This window comes from Xenopus laevis, chromosome 2L (genome assembly GCF_017654675.1).
Source record: "Xenopus laevis strain J_2021 chromosome 2L, Xenopus_laevis_v10.1, whole genome shotgun sequence".
Taxonomy (NCBI): domain Eukaryota; kingdom Metazoa; phylum Chordata; class Amphibia; order Anura; family Pipidae; genus Xenopus; species Xenopus laevis.
In genome coordinates this window covers 105,283,486-105,299,639 of record NC_054373.1, presented here as the reverse complement: position 1 = coordinate 105,299,639, position 16,154 = coordinate 105,283,486, and the positions used below count along the sequence as shown (strand labels likewise).

The 16,154-nt window shown below is 35.9% G+C and overlaps 1 protein-coding gene across 2 annotated transcripts in view; it reads right to left on the bottom strand.

Annotated features, from left to right (window-relative positions):
* p2rx1.L (purinergic receptor P2X, ligand gated ion channel, 1 L homeolog) overlaps positions 1 to 16,154 on the bottom strand; it is a 53,124-nt gene that overhangs the window by 12,183 nt on the left and 24,787 nt on the right. The window contains exons 5-10 of one of the 2 annotated variants that reach the window (XM_041582282.1): positions 15,873 to 15,905; positions 5,269 to 5,365; positions 4,967 to 5,047; positions 4,466 to 4,607; positions 2,618 to 2,745; positions 2,044 to 2,134 (exon numbers count right to left, since the gene is read on the bottom strand). In XM_041582282.1, coding sequence (XP_041438216.1) covers positions 2,044 to 2,134; positions 2,618 to 2,745; positions 4,466 to 4,607; positions 4,967 to 5,047; positions 5,269 to 5,365; positions 15,873 to 15,905 — 572 coding nt within the window. The remainder of the gene's footprint in view (positions 1 to 2,043; positions 2,135 to 2,617; positions 2,746 to 4,465; positions 4,608 to 4,966; positions 5,048 to 5,268; positions 5,366 to 15,872; positions 15,906 to 16,154) is intronic. The other variant, XM_018246974.2, reaches the window with a different exon arrangement.

Genomic DNA, 16,154 nt, shown 5'->3' with positions numbered 1-16,154 from the left:
CGATCGAAGGAAAATCCTTCGATCAAAAAAAGGTTAGCAAGCCTATGGGGACCTTCCCCATAGGCTAACATTGACTTCGGTAGGTTTTATCTGCCGAAGTAGGGGGTCGAAGTTTTTTTTAAAGGGAAAGTACTTCGACTATCGAATGGTCGAATAGTCGAACGATTTTTCGTTCGATTCGTTCGATTTCGTTCGAATTCGAACGAATTTAACCAATTCGATGGTCGAAGTACCCAAAAAATACTTCGAAATTCGAATTTTTTTCATTCGAATCCTTCACTCGAGCTTAGTGAATCTGCCCCATACTTATTAAATGCAACTTAGACAGATGCTTGTCTTGACATAGTATTTATTTTTACCTTTCTGTGCATATTTAGTTTTACCTTTCTGACAACACATGCCAAAGGGGATTGGGGCAGGCAGTTTATTAAATCTAAATGCTAATAAAGGCCAAGCAAACCACAGTACATTACTGTAATAGCCTCTGTATGTAAGTATGAGTTGTGTGTTAGTCGGGTGTATGTAGGGTTGCCACATTTTCTGGAAAAAAATACTGGCCTTCCCATATTCTAGCCGTTATTTCCTATTAATAGTATTGGCGTCAAGCATCATTTTTACCAGCCAGGCCGGCAACCCTAGGTGTATGTAACTCGAGGACTCTCTGTAAATGTAATTAAGTGCTTAAAATTTACTCTATTGGAGCCTTCCTGTAATTTTTGAGCTTTATATATATATATATATATATATATATATATATATATATATATATATATATATATATATATATATATATATATATATATATATATATATAACATATATATATATATATATATATATATACCGCACTCACAGGACTTGACTTTGAAAACACAATCTATTCAAATATATTACTATACCACTATCAAAACTACCACCAACTACCAGTTGTGATAATTCAACTGATCTATCAATGTGCAACTATTTCCCTGCTGCTCTGGTATAGTAATATATTTGAAATAGATTGAGTTTTCAAAGACAATTTTTCTAGTATAATGTTTTAATAGGTTTGTATAGGTCACTTTTTATTTTTATTATGTGTAATTTTGGTCTTGATGCACTAGTCACTTTGAAGTGACTGTGAGTGCGGTATTTATACACAATGGACAGTGTTAAGATATTTCAATACTTGCACCCAGGCATATTACTTTACATATATAGTGCAGATTGTCGTGTTCCAAGGAATGACGCACTCCAGGACTTCATAATGAGATCAAGCAAAGTGAAGTTTATTTGTCAACGTTTTGGTCCAGTCTGGACCTTTCTCAAGACATATATATATATATATATATATATATATATATATATATATATATATATATATATATATATATATATATATATTTATTTATATATAAATATATATTTGACAGGGGTATTCTAAAACAATCAAATAGATTTTCTATTTTTTTACATTTGCAGAATTTTTCTTTTCTACAACTCTCGGGCTTGGAATTTTGGCATAATTACCCTAGGAACCAAGCAGAATTTTGAAAGAATGAGAAGGGAAGATGAATAGGAGAGTGTCTGAAAACAAAAATAAGCAATAAAAAAATAAGAGTTACAATAGCACTGAACCAACACACATGCCTGGATTTGTGGGAAGGCCTCAATGTACAGGGCTCAAGATGGCAGGATACTAGGAGAGGTACACTATACAGGGCACTGGGACCTGGACAGGAGATTCAAATAACAAAATCTCCTCTATGCCCAGTCACCAGTCTGCCAGTTGGGTGCTACATGCAATTGGTGGCGGAAGGGTGTGGGGTGTGTGACTGGTGGGTTGTGATGTTGGTGGTTTGGTTGGTAAGCCTAATGGGGTCCTTTTTAAATCTAGACCAGCCTAGTAAGTTGTAGACTGGAAATTGACAGGATAAGAAAGCTAATAAAAACACATACATAATAAAAAAAAACAATATAAATGTTGCTAAGGATCAGTTATAAAATATTAAATCTAAAGGTGAACTTGCCCTTTAATGACACTATTTATGCCTAGAAACGTACCTGTCCATTTACCAGAATGTCAAATCGAATTCCAAACACCTTGAATAATGTTCTTTTACTTACTCCATCTTCCTTATAATATCTTGCATGCCTTATTAGAAAGTGAGGGGAAGCAATAAGCAACAGATAATTACAACCATCATCATTATGACTTGTTTAAATAGCACCAATATGTTAATGTCTGCTAACTTTTGGTTAAAGTCAGTATTTAAGAAGGGCTTATAATTTTATGCTGTGATTCATAATTATGTTTACAATTTCCATGCCTCCTCCCAGTGAAACTCAAATAATATAAAACTATACCAGATGACTATATACCAGAAGAACAATTTATATTGCACATAACCAATAGTTTAAGGAAATTCTAAAACAGCATTTGATTCACTTCCGATATTCCCACATAGTAAACTAACTGTTCTGGGTATCTTAGTTTACCAACATCTAGAGGACCACAATATACTCATGTTTGCTGTTTACAGTGGCACAGATGGAAGATGCTGGTGCTGTTTAAGTGCATTCTAAAGAAGCCATTTATCAAAGCTAATAAATAATACCCTAAAATCGAAAGCCAAACCTGAAGTTAAATCCTTGGGAGACTTTGTTCTCATCTTGTAGTCCATGAAATTCATAGATAGGCTTACAGTACCTCACGGGCCAATCAAGATCACACTGCCAGTCAATTACAATGCTAATTGTTCCTCCCTGCAATAAATAAGGCAGCAGATATAAGAATTAGTATTCATAGGTTAACAATACTCATCAAACTAAGCAATGCAGAGTCTTCCAGACTTCAAACTGTAGTATTGATGCCACAGCCTTTTCTGTATTGTTTCTAAGAGGATTGAAATGGCATGGTTTTCATATATGGTAGACTATGAAAAAATGACCATGCTACAATAACAAACAGGTCCCTAAATTTGATAATATATAATATCTATAACCTAATCCAAATACACTACCTACTACATCAACCAATCAGTGATTAGCCCTATTCAATTAGCCCCATATAGAACTTTAAAATGTAATTGCATGCGGTGGCTTCTTGTGTAGCTTCATATTATTGACTTTCCTGAATCTTTAATATGAATATTATGTGGTAGGACATTTTTACTGCAATCGCTCATTAGAATGTTTAAAATCTTCTTTAATACATAAAGTATACATTACTGTAAGTTTACTCAATGCGAACCAGCGTGTTTATCACTATTGTTTAATTTATCCCTCGCTCAATAATGTGAGAAATGTGAATTAAATGAACAAAGCCTACTGAACCATTTGGTCATTGTGTGTGGTCCAGTCTAACACAATCAGGAGGGATGATGTTTCACTGGAGGAAGCCAAACATTTCCCTTAGCAGTGATAGGATTTGAATGCACCAGTAAAGGCTTTCCCACCACATAAACCATATCATAGTAACAATCGATATAACAATCTTGTAACCATCTTGTCCAAATATTATTGCACCCTGATCTTGAAATCAAGCTGCCCTTACATGGACTGGATTGTGTGCAATTTTTCCACGCAGCCTTAATCCCATCATTCTGTGCATAAGACAAATATGTAGAACACAAAGGAAATGTGCAGCTACTGTTCTGTGCTCAGCGAGGATCTCACACACACTCACCATTGGAAGTCTGAATGCTGAGCTCATGTCTTATCAGAATTTGCAGAATTTTTAGTTACCTTTTGAGGCCATAAACATTTGATTTGTATATATTTTTATGGTTAGCTTTATAGAAAAGACAATGTAACACTTATTAAGAATAATACGATCAGGTCTGGACTGGGAGTCAAAATAGGCCCTGGCATTCCAAATACACAAAAGCCCCTACCAGTCCACTAAATAGTGACTTTCAATGGCACCTTAAAGGAGAAGGAAAGCTACCGGTAGTTAACAATCAGATCATACTGCGGGCCTATGGGGCCACATCGGATGAGCAGCACATCAACACCTATGATGAAATATTCAAACCTGCCCCACAGATATCTAACTGGATTTCAGATAGATCATAATCTGCCATCTCTGGAGGGGCAGTCAGCAGTTTTATCAGCACATGTATGGCTAGCTTTAGTCAGAACTTGTCAGCCACATAATTATATGATGTGATCTTATCCAGTGCTTTGCTCATTCACACAGACAGCAGCTCTGGCAGCTGTAGACGACATTTGCATCTTCCCCAGCTGTATTTTACACTGCATTTTTATTTATTTTAGTTGGATTAATGCATTCTAGAAAACTTGATCTATGGCAGAGAAATGCCTCATTTCTATTCTTCCTAACACAATTCTCTTGTGCTACAGTAACAAGTGGTGCAGAAGCTATTACCGAATAGTCTTACACTATTACGACAGCAATTTTTTTTCATTGCTGTACTACTGCAGACATTATAAACATAATAAAAGCAATACAATTTTACAATACCTTGTAGGCCAGTTCACTGAAATTCCGACCCGATTGCTCCACAATATATCCCAATCGAAAGACGGGGCACAGCGGATCCGTTTCTTTGTGATAAATACACTTTTTTAAATAGCTGCTAGTTACTGACTCCACTAAATTCTGTCTGCAAAAAGGGAATTTACACATTAAGCCATTATGTTTTATGTCTGAACACAGTTTAGAAAAATGTTTTATGCAAAAATATATATATAAAATACATATTCATGTCTTTGAACCTCTAAAGACATGCCTGAAATTGTACATTTGTAAGAACTGGTTCTATAGAATTCTTATAATACATTAGCAATTTGTTTCCAGAAATGTTAATAGGCATCAACAGGAGTTGAATAATAAAGTATAATATTATGCCAATCCCTTTTTAGCTACTTATTCTAATATTTTTAACAGTATATACTTCATATTAATACATCTATGGAGTCCATCACATGCACTTAAGTTTAAAAAAATGGCTTTCATACAAACCTAGTAACTTCATGTCTAGGGAAACTGATGCTGTTTTTAATAAACAGAGTGAAATTTTCAGCCTGCGATAGTAATGGAGGCCTAAGAGAATAAAAAATGTCAAATTAAATGCATGTATAATAATCTTTTACCAAGTGAAATAGGCTGTTTTAGCACATAGTTAAATGTGCACATACACAGTACAGTAAAATTCAAACATTTTACTCTACTTTGTATGAGCAAGTCTGGAGAGGAATGACTGGTAAAGATAAGTAAGATGAGAATAAGGGTTGCAGCAGTCATTTAATAACATTAATACGTACTTGGGAACAGTATAATCATTTTCCACTGGACACCAGGCATAGATTTGACAGGACTTGGTTTTATTGTCATATGTTGTGCAATTTCCAGTCATAACACCTGCAAAATACACAGTATAACCTTTAATATGTAGAGTGAAGAGCAAAGAGTCTCTATTAGACCTGTAGAAGTGCCCTGCTTTACTGCACATTACATAGTAAATCATTATATAGACATTAAGGATATACTCACAGTGGGCCACTGGGTAACCATAGTAATATAGAGCCAAGGCTTGCAATGATTGGAATATGGTAAGCTGTGTGTTTAAACATTAATGAAGATGGTAGGTGGCCAATTATTAGACATGAAGATGTGTCTGTTAAAATTGCTTCTTTTATATATGGGCACAGTGATTTACAGCAGGTGTGAGTTTTGTTGGGGATAGCATATTGCATTATATTGTGATAACATGTAATGCACTTTAAGCTAATTAACATTAAATTTTGGATCTTTCTGAGGCCCACAACATTTTATGCCAGAATATGCAGCAGCATCCTTTTATACAGACAATGGAGCTCAAGTTTTCCCTAGTGGTGCCACCTTGCCTCATGGCAGAAGCACTACCTGCATTTCAAATGAGTGTGTGTGTGTGTGTGTGTGTGTGACCATACATTGAGAACTTGTTCACCTGACTCCAGGAAAACAGATTAGGACACTTCTTACTGATTTAATGAAATAAGCAAAGCCTAATCAATAAACACACAATAATGATGATTTGCCAGGCTTAAAAGCAATATTAAGGAATTTTACACCAAAGGCAAAGGGCTTGATTCACTAAAGTGTAGTAACAGCAATTGCTTATTTTGCACGTGTAATTTGTTAATGTGCAATTCTGGCTGATCTTTATACACATTTTAGCACTTGACAAATGATATTAGGCACTAATGTTTGAAGCCATTATAAAATAAAATCGATCTGGGCTTCATGCTTTGAAATGATATAATAGATAAAGGGTCAACAGAAGGATATAAAAGGGTAATAAAATAAGATGACTCTTGTATATGTGAGAATTTTATATAAATGCAATGCATTTTGCAGATTAGAACAATTGTTTGTCAGTGTACAGTGTAAGTTTAGTAGACTGAACAGAGAGATTTGTTTAAGAAATAATTTTCTGGCTTTAAGCGAATCAAGCCCTAAAAGAATCATTATTAAACAAGCAAGATATGGAGCAAATTAAATAAGCAATAAAAGGCTCATTTAGCTTTTTACAATTGATTATTCAGAGAAATAGACAACTGTTAGTATTTACCAGTAAAAATATAACAGTTTACATATTTATTTGATAAACTACCACTAAAGAATCTTGAAAATACTCCTAACCATTCATGAAAATATCCATTATAATCTTGCAATGCAAACTTTTAAGGCGATTTCTAAATCAGTAGTTTTCTAAACTTTTAATGGTTGAGTTATTCAATTTCGAAAATGTAATTATATGGTGTTTTCAAGCTTGCTTTTATATTAGCCCTGCAGAACATTGCTGTGCTAAATTCTGATTGGAATGGCTCAAAGGCTTACATTGCTATGCGCTACTGAATTATTTCTTGAAGATGTGTTTAATGGACTGGCACTCTTCCGAATAAGGAAAACAACCCTAAACAGGTCCGGACTGAGAATTAAAATAAGCCCTGGCATTTCAGGTACACAGAGGCCCAATCAGCCCACATAGAGCCCCAAACAGTCTCCACCAGCCCACTAAATACTGACTTTCTATGGGACCTTATAGCAGCCCCTCTGGCATTTGCCAGAACCCACAGATTGCCTGTCTGGGCCTGACCCTAAATAGTATTGTGAACCAGACTAATAATATTTCAAATCAAGGTTTATGTGCTGCTCACAGTCGCCAGTTGATTACACTGTGATTTCAATGACACCCAATGAATAGGATGCCAGAATCAGTTTGGAGATTCATGTATTGTCCTAAGAGGAGGATGCTGTGTTCATTTTAAACAGGGAAAACTGTTCATTACCTTAACTTAAAAGGGACCCGTAACCTTAAGAAATTATTCCAAACAATATTTCTATTGTGTTTTTAAAATAAACTATACTTACATTGATATATTTTATTTAAAATGTGTTTCCTTTAGTCTTGGAATTACACAACAGCAAGCAGGCAGCCGCCATTTTGGGAAACTCTTATTGAAGTTTTGCATCATTCCAAAATTAAACGTTGAGAAGGGAGGGGAATGAGAGAAGTGCAGAGTGGAAAGTGAAAGTAATTGCTTGCCCCACCTTTATGTCTGAGGCATAGAGGCAGGACATGCAATATGATTGATGGAGGTATGGATTTAATTAAATTTACATTTTAAATTTTATTAATTAAAGAAAAAGAATTTCGGTTTCACATTTAATTTGAAAAGGGCTTTTATTATACAGATTTTTATGTATGGCAGGTCCCCTTTAAAGGACTGACTCATAGGGGGTTATTTATCAAAGTCCGAATTTATCTCAATGTTTTCTGCTACAAACTCCGATCAAATCTGCTGGGGTTTTTTAAGCTTATTTATTTTTGCATTTTCCCGAAAATTTGGTTTGCGAGGAAAAAAATATGATTTTCACGTTTTTTTGGGGGGTTTTCATCCGATTTTCACAATTTTTTTTGGATTTTTCACCTGAAAACTCTGATTTCTTAAGCATTTTTGCTGAAAACTTCAGGGTATTGCATGAAACCCAGCGCACATCAAAAAAATTGGGACTTCTCCCATTCACTTATATGCAACCTCAACACGTCTGAGATGCCGGAAAAAATTGTGATTTTTAAAAGTCAGATTTTATTAAAAAAAAAACTGTGATTTTTGCATTTGGAGTTTAGTAAATAACCCCTATAATATACAATATATATCCTTGAGAAAGAGTTCTAATGAGGACCGAAACATTGAACGTTGGGTCATTTAGCGGATATATATATATATAATATATATATATATATATATATATATACATATATGCAATATACATTTTTTTATACAAGGCTAGTAATTAATTCACATTATTTGGCAACAATGAGACCAGAGCATTTTGCACCATGCTTGATTAATAATTAACCCAGTAGCATCAATTTCAATTACTTGAACTTAAAGTTCTCTTTTTGCTTAGTTTCTCAGCAGCGGCCCACAGTATCCTAAGTATCTGCAGTCCCACTGGCACTCACAAGATGGCCTAACAAGATCCAAGATGGGGATCTGCTAAAGACAACTTTGAAGGTAAAAATAGTTACTGTTATGGGGCTACTGAACCTCAGGACTTGAACAGCAAGTTTATTATACAAAATACAGCATTTAACACCATATTCATCTTTAAGGCTGTTGTACTCCATTTTGTATAACTGATAATTATAATATTGTTTTACAAGCAAAAATCCACCTGAAATGGCAGGAACATTTTTTATGCCAAAATGAAAAGCCTGTTGGTAGCACTTCAATATCCAGGAACATCTGTGTCAACCATTATATATCTTTGTGCACAAATGTGAGTATTTCAGAATCAGGATTATGTTATTGTCTGCAAACCTTGCTACGTGAAAAAAAAATCCTGATCTCTCTCCTGAATGAATTTGCCAGTTCATCCCATTAATGCACTCGTAGGTCAGAAGGCTTGAACATATCCGGTGTTTAATGAAGCTAAAGAGTATGATACTTCATTCCAACTGACACTTCAACTGCTTGAAAATCCATTTTAATACTAAATAATGAAGCATTGAACTACACTGAAGATAATTTTATCCCCAGAAGATACTTGGTCTTTAGGGATACTATGAGGCTACAGTATATTGCTAGTTATATCATTATATTAGATGGAAAGAAAGAGAGGTTATATTTTCTGCTGTAAAAAAAAAAAAAGTCAACTGAAGGATTTGAGCAAGAAAAGAGTGTATATATATGGTGGAAAATTATCACCAGTCTGTGGCTAATCACCTAATGGGTGGTTTATCAATACTCATCTCTTCTACACCCTTTCATTCTATGCTTACTTTCATATATACTCCCAAATACACATACACTTTCCCTTACCACTACCATACACACCTTCACATTTCACTTACACATGTATACACACTATTGTGCAACTGCACATATCACTCTACTTTGTTTTTAATTACAACACCTGACTTCTACTTTTCTAAAATGGGCGTTGGTTAAGGCAGTCTCTCCCTCTTAAAAGCCGCTTAGCAGTTGGCGGGGGAGGATTTAGCACAGAGTTTGAAACCAAAGCACTGGAGATGTTTACATAAAGAATTGTTACTACACAGAGAGGTAATGTTCCTTTTTTACTATGACTAAAGATAAATAAGTTAGGGACCACCATGTGGGGTTTTACCTTGACGTGGTATGGTGGCTTATCAATATTATGATCATAACTTTGTAACAAAAAAACCCTGTTTCAAAATTACATGCACTTGCATATTTACTTGAATCATTTAGACAGGGCTTTAAACTTTTTGAAATTGGCCTTAGGTGTGCATCCACAATCTCCCCTACTCATAGAAGAAAGTCACCTGAATTGAATTAAGCATCCCTCAATGGAGCTATATGTATAAATGCATGTCAGTCACATTACTTGCAAATATCTCTGAAGACTTATGGCCCTTGCCTGTTGCAGAGAGGGTTCATATGATAAAAATAGGCTTGCAGAAAAATATGTTATCAGTTGTTGATCTGATTTGACAAGCAATTAATCACAGTCAGGATGGTATGTGCAAAGTTTAGGCTATTTTTTTTCCCGATTATTACACATGTAAATATTACAAAGTAGGGATGCACCGAATACACTATTTTGGATTTGGCCGTACCCCCAAATCCTTCGTGAAAGATTCGGCCGAATGCCGAATGGAATCCGAACCCTAATTTGCATATGCAAATTACAGGCGGGAAAGGGGAAAATGTTTTACTTCCTTGTTTTCTGACAAAAAGTCATGTGAGTTCCCTCCCCACCCCTAATTTGCATATCCAAATTAGGGTTCTGATTCGGTTCGGCCTGGCAGAAGGATTCCGACTGAATCCTGCTAAAAAAAAGCCGAATCCCGAACCGAATCCTGGATTCGGTGCATCCCTATTACAATGTAGATAAATAAGTTGCAGATTGCCTAATAACTACAAAATATATGCCTAGTTAATATGCCCAGTTTGTGACCTGCAGGTGCTACTGTTGTCTAAAGAGAATACCACAGCATTCTCACATACACAGTAAATAGTATTAGCAATTAGCAACAACATTGCAATTATTAGTAATATTAAACAATATTAAACATTAGTAATATATAAACAAATTGCAGTTCTATTAAGTCATGTAACAGTGTCATTCCTTCTAAAGATCTCTCTAGGCCCCAGTCTTTGTGGCTTCATATAAACTACGCCTACATTTCAAGTTTGTTTCTGTCACATTGTACTAAATGAAGCTGATATAATCAGCTAGTGGAAACTAAAATTAAGAGTTATGAATTATTTTGTTTTTAAAGATTTAGATGTGGCTGAACTACAAAATAAGGATTTTGTAGAGAAGGCACTCAAAGAAGCAATCTTTCTACCAGGCAGTAAAAATAAGTAAATAGTATTTATTATGTCAGAAGGACAAAGCCTTACGCATTTCATGTTACACACACTTAGTCATAGGCTATGACTAAGTGTGTGTAACACAAAACACGTAAGAATATGTCCTTCTGACATAATAAATACTTTTTACTTATTTTTACTGCCCGGTAGAAAGATTACTTCTTTGAGTGCCTTCTCTACAAAATCCTGTTTTTTGACTGCTCCCCTTGCTGGAGGCTTAGGGCGGTGCACCTGGGCCTCTTCCTCAACTTGGTGAGTTAATTTAAATCGGTTGGACTACTATTATATTATACTAAACTCATTAAATAGCCTAGAATAGGAATTGTTCATGCTATCATTTATCATTTTTCTCCAGGTTCTTCTTGTTCATCGGTTGCCCTTGCAGCCATACAGTGGTCTGTAACCTCTGGCACACCTCTGTTTTATTATCACAGCTTCTCTATGCAGATATCCAGTCAGAACCACCACTATACTCATCACAGCACGGCAATTTGTGAAGCTGTGTCAGTTATCATATAAAAAGATATTTGTGGTTATACAGAGAAGAATGCACAAATTGTGGACTTTCACAACATCTTAACTTTAGACTTCTTTAATATAATAAACATAACTTAAAACATATGTATAAGAAATATATATTTTTTTATAATGAAAGCCTGCCTAGTTGGTGGATATCAGTGGCCTTCACATTCACAAGAAAATTGGGCAACCACAGAGATATCTCTTAATTGATAGCACTGCTTTTTAACTTTATGCAGCTACAAGACCCACACTTATGTGCAAGGCACAAAACCAATTTTAAAAAATTACCCCATCAACTTTACATACCAGCTGGGTAAGCAGTAAAGCATGAGATGCCCCCTAATGTTCTGGAGTTAAAGTCCATTAAATAACCTAGAACCTATAACTTTTAAAACTTCTAGTTATTAACTAGGAGTAGGGAGCAGAGACACATCTCAGGTTAGTCAGGGTGGTGCGCAGTTACTCTTGGTGCCATGCCGAGTAGTATTGTATTAGGTGCCAATACTACTTGGCCTGGCTCTAGTCAAAGGTCTGCACCCTAGAAGTCATCAAATGCATAGTAACAATGTGCAAGCAGCCCTTTGCCTATCTACACAAACATATACAAAGCCATACCCGATGTAAGCGTTTGGTAGAAATGTGATAAAACTCATAATCAAACTAAATATTTGTAAAATTCACATTTCTTGCAGTAACGTTGTTTGTTAATTATTACATTTTAAATTTGAATTACCCACTAGCACATTTCAAGGCTGGCTTGAAAGTTTTCCAGTAAGAATTGTGTAAATTACAACACAGTAAAAAACAGGACAGTCTTTTTGCCAACACCTGGAATATGACACGCTAAATGCCTAAGCGGTTTTGCCCTGTTTCTGCAAGAGATAACATACATAATTCTTAATTAAAACTGTAGGCAAACCGATGTTAAAAAAGGGGCATAAACTGACCCCATAAGAGGTGATTCAACAATGTAACAAATTAAATTATCATCATTATTTTTAACATAAAGTACCAACACTTTCTGCAGCGCTGTACAATAAATGGGTTTATACACAGAACATACAGAATTACATACATAGTGATACAAAAGGAGAAGAGGACCCTGGCCAAAAGAGCTTACAATCTAAAAGATAAATATTTGGGTTTTATTTCTAGCACTTCTACTAAATGGGGGAATCTATTTTCTGTTACTAAATATATTGTATATATTATATTTTCATAGAATTAAATATAGTTTAAAACTAGAGAAGACTTATTTTCCTTGCTTTACTAACATATCTATGCTATATAGATAATATATCTATGCATAACTATGTTAATTAATTAAATTTTAGCCTTAGGATCTCTGCAGTAATGAAACAATGCATTTCAAACAGGATCTTAAACTGCCTTGGTTTTAACTCTTGCTCAGATCTCAATAAAGGGGTTTAAATTAACTTTTAGCATTATGTAGAAAGTGATATTCTAAAATAATCTGTAATTGGTGTTATGGCTTTTGGATTTTTTAGATATTTGTTCAGCAGCTCACAAATTTGGAATTTTTGCAGCTATCTGATTGCTATGGCCTATTTACCACAGCAACCAGAATAAGAGACTGGAAGATGAATATGAGGGGGCCTGAATATAAAGATATACAAATTAAAAGTAGCAATAACATTGCAGCCTCACAAAGCTAAAGACTTTTAGCTGCCTGGCTTAGTGATACTCAATTTGAATGCTAGAGAGAGGCAGAAGAGAAAGGCAAATAATTAGCAAACCTATCAATAACTAAATAATACAAAATTTAAAGTTTCTACAATAGGTATTCTATAAAATACTTAAATGTTAACAATTTAAAGTATGTGACAACTGCTTCATTTTAGAGGAAGAATGCCCAACTTTTTTTTATCCATGAGCCACATTCAAATCTAAAAAACATTGGAGCATGCAAGCATGATTCCTGGGGTGCAAATTATGGGTTATGAGTGACTATTGGTAGTCCCTATGTTGACTGGCATCCTACTAGGGTTCCCACATTTCTTAATATAGTTTTACCAGACAGAGTGGAAAGCAGTGTAGACTATGATGTTTGGGGATGGGTCAGCTATAAAGGGGTAGGGTGATGAAGAAACAGGGCGGAGCAATGATGAGATGGACGGGTAAAGGCCAGATTTTGCAGTGACCGGGGAATAAACAAGGTTAGACTGGGGTAGACCTGGGGCTTAAGAGGGCAGGCCAGGGGATCATCTACATTGGCAGTAAATTTGTTGTGGCTAGGCTGGGAAAATACTGGCTGCATGGCAACAGGAGGCTCAGTTTGGCAGTACACCTGCTTTTTATGCAACCAAAACTTGTATTCAAGACAGGAATTGAAAAATAAGCACCTTTGAGGCCACTTGGAGTAACTTTCAAGATGTTGGTGAGCAACATGTTGAGTAACTTGTGAGCCACTGATTAGGGATCACTGCTTTAAAAGAATGAAAGGCATATATGACATATAATTCACTATACCTCATTTCTATACGGCGATTCTGTTCAATAATAAGTTTGTTGATAAACAGCATTATTCTCTCAGTGCTGATGCCTCCTTTCCATGTGAGTTACTTGTTAATCACATTAAGAGAATGAGCCTTTCCTGGAGCAGAGCAGTGTTGTTTAATTGCTTGGGGCTTTTGTGCTTTTAATATGCACAGTAACGGCCATTAATATTTCTGTCAGTTGTCGGTCTAAGTACTCACAGGATATCTTGCGAGAAATCTTTTCAGCCACTGAACAGGAATCCCTAACATATTATACTATTAATGCATTTTCAGGCAGCCATGCGGAAGGTAGCACTATGTCATTTAAAGTAAATTGTCTGTAAAACCGAAAAGCATTTAGTGGGGCAAAGGGGCAGTCCACCTCAACCTCTCTGGGGGTTTCTTACTGTAGATGTAGATTTTCCTTTCTCTAAAGCCCTTAACCACACACAGTATTCTGGACATTTCTACACCTCTATTACCATTTCTTTCTGTCCTTTTTATATTTTTACTCAACCTCCTGTTGGGTTGTATTTGGTTTAGAAATTGTTCGATTTCATTGTAATGGTCTGCAGTTGAACAAGGATGTCCTACTGCTACTAGGCCCCAAAGGGTCAAATATGTTTCTGACAAAGGCAAACTTACAGAAGCTAAGGGCTCTAAATTTCACAAGCACAAGCAATCAGCTTTGAAAAGTCTGCTACAGGTATGGGACCCATTATCAGGAAACCCGTTATCCAGGAAGTTCGGAATTATGGAAAATTATGATTCCCTTTTCCCTGTAATAATAAAGCAGTACCTTGTACGTGATCCAAACTAAGATATAATTAATCCTTATTGGAAGCAGAACCAGCCTATTAATTTTATTTAAAGTTTACATAATTTTCTAGTAGACTTAAAGGAGAATTCAACCCCTTATTAAAAAAACCCTACCCCCCTACCCTAAATAGACCCCCCTCCCTCATCCCCCCAGCCTAGCTGCTACCCCCGGGTAAATGCCCCTAACTTTTTACTTACCTTTTTTTACTTACCCCTTGGTGCAGATTCTGTCCAGCGGAGTTCACTTCTTCTCTTCGGTAATCTTCGGGAAGTAAGTGTCATATCGGCACATGTGCAGTTGTTAGGGAGCCAGCAGACTGCTCCAACTGCGCATGCACCGATACGACACTTACGACGAAAGTCACGGAATTTGCCGACGCGCCAGAAGTATACCCGAAGATTACTGAAGAAGATGGCTGCAGTGAACTCCAATGCTCTGAATCTGCATAGAGGGGTAAGTAAAAAGTTAGGGGCATTTACCCTTTAGGCTTTAGCCAGGAATAATGAAATAAAATAACATACCTTCCATCATTTCACCTTTAATAAGGATGCTAGTGAAATTGCATTATGCAGAGTTGTACTAAAATCTAGGACATCTGTGCAACCTAGAATTAAGCCACCTTCATTAAGCTCCCTCCCTCTGGAATGAAGGCACCTGTGGAACCCAAGAGATTTCAACACTGTACTGGGCAGTGCCCCTATCTATAAGGCGAATATTGAGGAATAGGGCAATGTCTCTCTTAACAAGGCAAAATCTGAAAGCACAGCTCGAAAACAGAAATTGGAGAAATCCCAATTGTTTCTCTTTTTCCCCATTGGATTTCAAGAATTTTTAAATTATAATTGGTAAAAAAGTGTGTAGGGGTTCCTGTATGCCTTGTTTGAACAAAAGAGCATAACTCCAATTATTTTAAATGGAAAAAAGGTACAATTAAGGCCGTGCCCCATTCTGACAAACATTATGTCCCGGCACATCCCCAATCCGCTAAAACCCTTCCCATTTTCTGGAAAGCCCCATCACTTCTAGCAGTCTGAATTGTGGGACTGTCCTGCAAAAATCAGGACTATTGGGAAATATGCAAGAGTAATAGCAGGCCAGTCAATCACATTCTGATAAATTGATTAGACCACAGATTAATCCCTCCACCAATATGTAACTTTCTGGACATCTGTTACCTGACAGGCCCATTGATGGATCATTGGTCTCTTCTGGAAATCATGTGTTGTTGAACAAAAACAACAGAAAACATGTTTAACCACAAGTAGAATGTTACCTTTCGGTGGTCCCTATCTCACAGTTGTCTCAGCAAGGCAATGCAATGAATTATGAGAATTCGTATATGATGATTGTTAAAGAGAAAACATGTACTCTTTTGGAGAGGAATGCATAGCATTTTATGCTTGTCTTTAAATGAAATTGCTGACATAATTCTGTGTATTTCTCTTTTGTCTGTAGAC